This window comes from Sminthopsis crassicaudata, chromosome 3 (genome assembly GCF_048593235.1).
Source record: "Sminthopsis crassicaudata isolate SCR6 chromosome 3, ASM4859323v1, whole genome shotgun sequence".
Lineage (NCBI taxonomy): Eukaryota > Metazoa > Chordata > Mammalia > Dasyuromorphia > Dasyuridae > Sminthopsis > Sminthopsis crassicaudata.
The window spans coordinates 448,276,434-448,285,690 of NC_133619.1; the positions used below are offsets into that span (position 1 = coordinate 448,276,434).

Genomic DNA, 9,257 nt, shown 5'->3' on the forward strand with positions numbered 1-9,257 from the left:
GCTGATGGGAATTGGAAAGAGAGAGAACTGAAAAGATAAGGACAATTACAAAATAATTTCCTTATCAGAATTTTAGGAAACAAACAATTTAAAGATTCATAAATCATTGAATGAAAGTATATCAAACCAATTATAAACACACTGATTACAAAGAATCAGGTATTTAAGTGTCTGTGAGCTAAGTTATTCTGATTTGGGTACCTGAAATAAGAGTATACAATAAACCTAAGATTCGCTAAAGCCCAACTTCTTTAACTGTGGGGTTTTGACCCACATGAGATCTCATAATTGAATGCAGGTCACAAAATTATGATTTATTATTAGTAAAAAATTTGAATTGCATACCTGTTTTATTTACTTGTATACCTGAGGTCAAGTAAAAATTTCTCTGGCAAAAAGGGCTCCCGAAAGGGAAACATTTCAGAAGCTCTGCCTGCATTAAAGGAAGCATATTCTCCAATCTGGAAATAAAGTAAACCCAAACCGCTATAAAAAGCATAAAAAAAGCAGCCAATGATGTTGTTTGATTTGTGTTCTGTTCTTTGCAAAAGAATGCAATTCTCTTTCCTTGAGAGAGAATTATATCCTACCTGGTCCTACTGCAAATATTCCACAAGTCTCTGCTAAGTGTAGGAATGACAATATAGTTCATCTGATCAGATTACTTCTGTGGATCTATTTCTGGAGGTTATAGACATCTATTTAACTCATTTCTAGTTGCTATTTGTTCATCTTCAATTAGATTTATTTCTGCTTGTCTCTCCCTGCACTTCTCAGAATGTAAAGCAAAGGATGGGACCACACTCTTGAGGACTTAATTGACTGAAACTATATCATGTTTGGCAAATAATTCCTTTATGATGAAAGACTTAGGGACAGATATTAGTGCATGGATAAACTTAAAGCCACCGAGATTTAGCCACACAATGAGATTTAGAGGGTAGACTGAAATACAGCTTTTGTACTTACCGGTAAAATGATTAGAAGTGGATGGATTGACACTATCACCACTGTCAGCACTGTCACCACTAAAAACTTCATCATCTGATTCCCGCACAGAGGAACAGGATGAGGAGCCCTCAACTTCTTCCAAATTCCTCTTTAAAATTCCACTCATCGCTGCAGCGCTGTCACATGTACCTGTAACAGGAACAGGAGCAATAAAGCATTGAAACATTTGACCGCTGACTGTGCAGCCAAGGTCTCTCAAGGCATGTTTTTTTTAAATGGAGACCTTTTTTTTTTTTTTTTGAGTCATGTATGCTTAGTGAACATGCCCATGACTAAATGATTCCTTCCTATAATTTTCTTTTTTACATAAGTGACAGAAGCATCACATCAGGATGTAGTTTTCCTTATTTACATTCTAACATGAATCTCTTCTAAAAAAAAAAAAAAATTAAGGTGTAGAATGAGAGGCATTGCACAAGGAAATACAATCCAATATTTTAAAACATCAAACCCAGAATCAAATATATTTACTTGCTTTGTACTGGTAGAGCATGTATTATCAACGACAGAGATTCTCAGTCCAGAACAAAATAGATCATTCATTCACAGGCAGTGGTACATTCAGGGCATACAGATTAAGGCACTTCTGACATACTATCTTTTTTTTTTTTTTTTTTTTTATATATATATATATATATATATATATATATATATTTTATAATATTATCCCTTGTATTCATTTTTCCAATTTACCCCCCCTCCCTCTATTCCCTCCCCCCGACGACAGGCAATACCATACATTTTACATGTGTTACAATATAGTCTAGGTACAATACATGTGTGCGAATATCATTTTCTTGTTGCACAATAAACATTAGAATCCGAAGGTACATGCAACCTGGGCAGACAGATATTAGTGCTAACAATTTTCATTCCCCTCCCAGTGTTTCTTCTCTGGGTGCAGCTACCTCTGTCCATCATTGATCAACTGGAAGTGAGTTGGATCTTCTTTATGTTGAAGATTTCCACTTCCATCAGAATACATCCTCATACAGTATTGTTGTTGAAGTGTACAGTGATCTTCTGGTTCTGCTCATTTCACTCAGCATCAGTTGATTTAAGTCTCTCCAGGCCTCTCTATATTCCTCCTGCTGGTCATTTCTTACCGAGCAATAATATTCCATAACCTTCATATACCACAATTTACCCAACCATTCTCCAACTGATGGACATCCATTCATCCTCCAGTTTCTAGCTACAACAAAAAGAGCTGCCACAAACATTTTGGCACATATATGTCTCTTTCCGCTCTTTAGTATTTCTTTGGGATATAATCCCAGTAGTAGCGCTGCTGGGTCAAAGGGTATGCACAGTTTGATAACTTTTTGGGCATAATTCCAGATTGCTCTCCAGAATGGCTGGATTCTTTCACAACTCCACCAGCAATGTATTAGTGTCCCAGTTTCCCCACATCCCCTCCAACATTTGTCATTATTTGTTCCTGTCATCTTAGCCAATCTGACAGGTGTGTAGTGGTATCTCAGAGTGGTCTTAATTTGCATTTCTCTGATCAGTAGTGATTTGGAACACTCTTTCATGTGAGTGGATATAGTTTCAATTTCTTCCTCTGAGAATTCTGACATACTATCTTTATTCGGGTGCAAAGGCATATACTTTCTCTCCATCAGAAATAAAATGGGTTGCTAGGGATTGATGTAACTAAGAGAGTTTAGATGACTTATGCTACCAGCCATCTACGACCACATGGTAAACTTAAGTCCAATTTCCAGGAGGGTGATTGAATAGGGAATACACAGGGTGAATCAAAATCCCTGGACTCTGTGCAGAGTCTGGTGAAGAATAAAATAGTTACTTATTTTTTCTCCAGCTTCATCTTCATTCTTCATTTCAATCCAAAAGAATGTGATCTTAAAATATACATTTTAAAATATTAACCAAACTAAGAGAAAATTTCTTTTAAAGAAGGTGAGCTCTTAGAAACACCTTCCTCCTACACCACACACCTATACAGTACTACCATTGTATTGGATAAAGACAGCATGTCAAGTTATAAAGGGGGGAATGAAAGAAATTGATTCTCTCATAATCTGCCTTTCCTAAAAATTATATCACAGTCACTGATAAAAGTAACCATTTATCTTTAATATCCATCATAATATTGTATGTATATTTCATCTGCATTCTCCTGGTTTTTATTATTTTTTGGAGTTTATAAAGGAGGCCTAGAAAAAGGGGGAATACTCAGATTATGACCTAAGCATGACTGATCTTGTAGGGAGGGCAGGTTGAAAACTCATTTTCATGTATAATTTAAAGGGTGCAGAAAATTCCACCTATCCAAAAATATCTACTATACAGCTTAGAATTCTTCCCAATGGAGCTGCTCTCACCAGTGAAAGAAATCCTTTCTAGAAAGTCCCGCAAAGAGGTAGGTCTGTCACCTGGGAAGGGTAACACATTAAACCATTTAAATCCATTAAAATCTCATTATGATAATCTGCCAAATTAGTTAGCTATTGCCTTGTCAAGTACTGGGCAGGGACTAAAACAAAGTCACAGAATAAATACACTTTGATAGGAGCAAAGAAAGGTGTGGGGTGCTTCTCAGTGAGCTTTACCTTAGTAAAATATCAAATTGTGGGACCCCGGATAATCAAAGTTTAGCATCATTGCCATCAAAGAAGTCAAAGTGCTGACAGGAAAAATAATAAACATGAAAAGGGAAATCTGTGGGGTTAGGTATGAAGTACTGCTGCCAAAGCAAAGTTTTCCTACTTAACAATTTTTTGTAGTTCCAAGATTTTTGGAATTGAATGGAGTTGCATTCAAATTTAACTAATATTTGAATAAGGTAAACATTTGCCTATTTTCTTTCAGAGAACAGTAAATAGGATTATGAAGCTGGGGTAGATCTTGGAGGTCACTGAGTCTAAGCCCCTCATCTTACAGACTTGGAAATGGAAATCCAGAAAGGATGAATAAATTCCAATTTGTTACACAAATGTGAAGTATTCAAGGCAGAATTTGAACCCAGATCATCTTGATTCTAAATCTAACACTATTCATTATATCATGTTAGAAATGGAGCTCCTATAGATAATTTAATTTAAAAAAAAAGCCTACAAAGTACATATGAACATATCCATATTACTTTAGAGAAATAATTAATTTCTAAGTTAGTGGTAAAGAATTATGACAATGTGTATATATCCTCTATAGAGAAAAGAAGACACAGAATAACTTTTTTTTAATTTAGAATTTCTTTCCACAGTATATATGCATGAGTAATTTTTTTTATAACATTATCCCTTGTATTCATTTTTCCAAATTATCCCCCCCTCCCTCCACTCCCTCCCCTTGATGACAGGCAATCCCATACATTTTACATGTGTTACAATATAACCTAGATACAATATATGTGTGTAAATACCATTTTCTTGTTGCACATTAAGTATTAGATTCCAAAGGTATAAGTAACCTGGGTAGATAGACAGTAGTGCTAACAATTTACATTCACTTCCCAGTGTTCCTTCTCTGGGTGTAGTTATTTCTGTCCATCATTGATCAACTGGAAGTGAGTTGGATCTTCTTTATGTTGAAGATATCCACTTCCATCAGAATACATCTTCATACAACATTGAAGTATACAGCGATCTTCTGGTTCTGTTCATTTCAACTCAGCATCAGTTGATGTACGTCTCTCCAAGCCTCTGGACACAGAATAACTTAATACCTTGTCCAAAATCTCTTAGAAATAGCAACAGCTGTGATAATGAACCTCTCTGATTTAGAAAACTTGTCTATCTTTAGATTTTTTTTTTCCCCACTCTGTATATGCCAACTGGATTTACTCTGAAGAAGAGGAGATCCATATATCTTAGGTCAGACTGATTTTGAGGTTAAATAATGAGGTGACATCCATCAGGAGCCCTTAAGTCCATATATCTCAGTGATGGCATAACTATTGGAGCTGTCCAGTAAGACTCATAGGGATCAAGACAATGATTCAGCTAAATTTTTAAGATCTTTATTGAGTGTCTACTAAGTTCTGAGAGCTATGTGGTCTCAAATATTAATTTAGAGCTCTAAGGGTTTTTAGTATTGAATATAAGGAGAAAAGCAAGCTGACTCAGCTTTGGGAAATGGCAAAGTTGATTTTTTGGTTTAGGATTTGGTTTTTAGCAACCTTAAGCTTTTATTTATTTTCTAATTCTATTATTCTTTTTTTTATTCTTTTTTTAATTAATTTTATAATTATACATTTTTTGACAGTATATATGCATGAGTAATCTTTTTTTTTTTTTTTTATAACATTATCCCTTGTATTCATTTTTCCTGATTTTCCCCTCCCTCCCTCTACTCCCTCCCCTAGATGGCAGGCAATCTCATACATTTTACATGTGTTACAGTATAACCTTGATACTATATATGTGTGTGAATCCAATTTTCTTGTTGAACATTAAGTATTGGATTCCGAAGGTATAAGTAACCTGTGTAGATAAACAGTAGTGCTAACAATTTACATTCACTTCCCAGTGTTCCTTCTCTGGGTATAGTTGTTTCTGTCCATCATTGATCAACTGGAAGTGAGTTGGATCTTCTCTATGTTGAAGATATCCACTTCCATCAGAATACATCCTTATATAGTATTTTTGTTGAAGTGTATAATGATCTCCTGGTTCTGCTCGTTTCACTCAGCATCAGTTGATGTAAGTCTCTCCAAGCCTCTCTATATTTATCCTGTTGGTCATTTCTTACAGAGCAATAATATTCCATAACCTTCATATACCATAATTTACCCAACCATTCTCCAATCGATGGGCATCCATTCAACTTCCAGTTTCTAGCCACTATGAAAAGGGCTGCCACAAACATTTTGGCACATACAGGTCCCTTTCCCTTCTTTAGTATTTCCTTGGGATATAAGCCCAGTAGTAGCACTGCTGGATCAAAGGGTATGCACAGTTTGATAACATTTTGGGCATAGTTCCAGATTGCTCTCCAGTAATTCTACTATTGTTTTAGTGATGTTATATAGCAATGAGTCATGAAATATTAGTTTCAGAAGAGCTGAAGCTAAACATCACCCAAAGATCAATGAAGAAATACATTGTGGGTGAGCAATAGCTGTAACACATTGTAAAAGTGGAACTATTTGTGAAGAGAGGTACTATCAAAGAAAAAAAAAAAGGGCTGAAAAGGGAGATGGGCTGGTTACATGGTGTATATGTTCCAATCATATTCTCATGATATCAAGAGAACATGAGGATCCCCTTCCTCTGTTAGCACCCTGGATAGATCTCTATGTCTTATCTTAAGGGAAGATAAACACAAGAGATATGCAAAATAGGCAGATAAAGATAGGAAATGATCTGCATTATAGGAATTTGGAAGGAAATTTTCAAATATTTGGGATCATGCATACAGTGAGACATTGAGATAGAGGGCTTTGTTAAGAAATTATTATGGCAATGCATTGGATTATATATTTTTAATAAAATATACATATATGTATAACTTAAGAGAAGTCATTTTGCATTATTTTGAGATACATTATAGTCTCTAGAAATTTGGAAGTTTAGTCTTACAGAAAACTATAGGACAGATTCAAACATGTATCTAAGGCCTTGAAAGAGAAAAAAATCCAAAAAATGGAATGGAAGTTCATTTACTTTATCCATCTTCCTTTCCCTTCCCTTAACATCCCTGAAATTAATCTATTCAGTTTTAATACTTGCCCATCTAGATTGAAGATTGAATCAATTTTTGCTTCAGCACCTTATATTAGCTAGCTCCAGACTATGATTCATCCCATTTATTGAATTATCTACTCATCAAGGCTTTACCAGTGCAAAAATCTGGCCCTCAGTTGTCCCAAGCATCCCTTCCTGTGTTTCTATTTCTTGTTCAGAGAATAATAATTAAATTACCATTACCATTACTACTGGAAAAAACAGGCCAGTCAGCTTTCTTATGGCTTCATTAATAAAACCTGTGACTCCCTAAAAAATCACTAAAACACAATATATTCCCTTTCACCCTTAATAGAAGGATAGTCCCTTGAGGGCCAGAACTGTTTCATTTTTATATTTGCATTGCCAGCACAATGCCTGGCACATACCAGGTGCTTAATAAATACTTGTTTAGTAACCAATTGATCCTACAGCATGGAAAACCCTTGTAAAAATATTCCCTTTTTGCTGTCGGCCACTCTTTTCCTACTGTAGTCCCTGTGATTGTACCACAGAATTTGCAATGTTGCAATTATTTCCATGGCAACCGACAGCAAAATCATAAACAAAGGATTGTGACTTGACTGCAGAAGCAGCTTTGGTTAGGAAAGAAATTAAGATTCTACTTCTATTAATATGACTCCAATAATAGGAAGGAAGGAAAATCAGGCAGAGAAAGAAAGAGGATACTCAGCATCAATGACCCTCATTGGATTTGTTCTGTCACACAGACTCAAGCGAAAGTAATTTTGAACACCATTTAGAACAGAGAACCATATAGGACACGTCTTTGAAAGGATATAGTTAAAATAAAGTGTTCACAAAAGGGAAAAGTAAAGATCACTAACAATTGTTTTCAGCATTTAAAAGAAGGAATAATATGAATAGAGTTTTGTCAGAAATTGAAAATTTTAAAATTCTACTTTTCTTTGCCAGAGACTTAGTGAGACCCTGGGACAAGAAATCTCATCATAATTGTCATCTATCTATGAATGAGGGAAGAATTACTGACTTTATCGCAAATTTATCAGTATGGATACACCATCCACTGAGTCAGATGGCAGCCCATCCTTGCATAAAAACAGGGGTTAGTAAACTACAATCCATAGGCCAAATCTAGCCTGGAGCTCCCTTCCTTCACCTTCACCCTCTACAGACTGGGAGCTAAGAATTTTTTTTTTTTTTTTACATTTTTAAATGCAACAAAAAATTATTTTAAAATATAAAAACCATTCTTAACTCATTGGTCAGTTATACAAAAACTGGTAGTAGAACCTTACTGCCAATGTTCTAGTCATAAGCCTTACCAGATTTGGCTGAGCTGGTCCTTGGAAAAATACATACTCTGTCATAAGATTTGTACTTAAAGCCTTTCCAGCCTGGAAGAAATTAGAAGAATTTTGTCTTCCTCTGTCATAGCCTTTTAGAATCCAAGGTCACCTCTCTGACACTATGATTCATTGGAGTAGATATTTAGTGGGTGAAAATGTTTACAAAATACCTTTCAAAGTAGTAATAATGATGATAATGATAATAAGTTTGTAAAAATCCTTGACTCTGGATTTCACCAAGAAATTGGTGAACAGATAATTATCTAATCAAAATCAATGATACATATTCAGTAACCGGATCTCCCAAGGTACTTTCCATTTATTATTCTATACATTTTTGACTTTAGAATGCTTTATGTAATATATATAAGTATCCCTATTTCATATCACCTTTACAGGGTGAACGATTAAGAGACAATTAGACCACAATGTCAATTTAATTATTCACATACGGAGAAAATGCCAAGGCAAGGCATAAAGAGGAAAAAATCAGAATTCCCAAACCTGCCAATCATGAGTAGATCCTCTGTTCATCTTTTCCACTCACCAATGAGAAGGTTATTTAGGAAGAGTCCTTTCTCTGTAAGAAGAAAGAATCTCAAAAGCAAGATAGATGATCAATAGGGTAAAGAAGCTGGTTGCTTCAACTCCAAGGTTTTATAAGAGCCTGTTTGGTTTTATACTATTAAAGAATAAAACCACTCTAAAACTTTGGGGATATTCTGTACATGTCCTAGTTAGGACATGAATGGGGGCAGGGAGGGAAAGGTGGGAAGAGAAGAGGCTCCATGAGACAAGGTTATGATTTCTCATGCTCTTCAGTGCACCTGGCAATCCAATTGATGACAATCAATTTCAGATCAGATTTTTTCTGCTTCATTCATATTAAATCTATTCTTACCAGCATCTGATTCTGGATCTTCAGATTTAGTGCTATGCCCACTCTACCATCTACCAATTTTTTATCTCTCTAACTCACTCATGCCCCGTTATTAATCAGTTGCCCCTCATTCTTGTTTAATGGTTCTTTTCCTTTTTAAATGGATATTTCTCTGACTAAAATTTGTTAAAATTTTTCTTGCCTGGCAATTATCATTACTGTTAGGGAATATCAACAAAAAGACTTAATATAGGAATTACATAGGTATTGTGCAGCAGCTTACTTATACCCACCATGATTATCTTGATTACCTTTATATTTTTAAGAGCATATATTTTATTT

At 35.1% G+C, this 9,257-nt stretch overlaps 1 protein-coding gene across 5 annotated transcripts in view; it reads right to left on the reverse strand.

The window, feature by feature from the left end:
• Positions 1–9,257, reverse strand: part of CSRNP3 (cysteine and serine rich nuclear protein 3) — a 244,031-nt gene that overhangs the window by 227,269 nt on the left and 7,505 nt on the right. For 3 of the 5 annotated variants that reach the window (XM_074303226.1, XM_074303228.1, XM_074303225.1), the window contains exon 2: positions 970–1,140. In XM_074303226.1, coding sequence (XP_074159327.1) covers positions 970–1,117 — 148 coding nt within the window. In that variant the 5' untranslated portion in view covers positions 1,118–1,140. Of the gene's footprint in view, positions 1–969; positions 1,141–8,539; positions 8,616–9,257 lie in introns of all 5 variants that reach the window. The other 2 variants (XM_074303227.1, XM_074303231.1) reach the window with 1 other exon arrangement.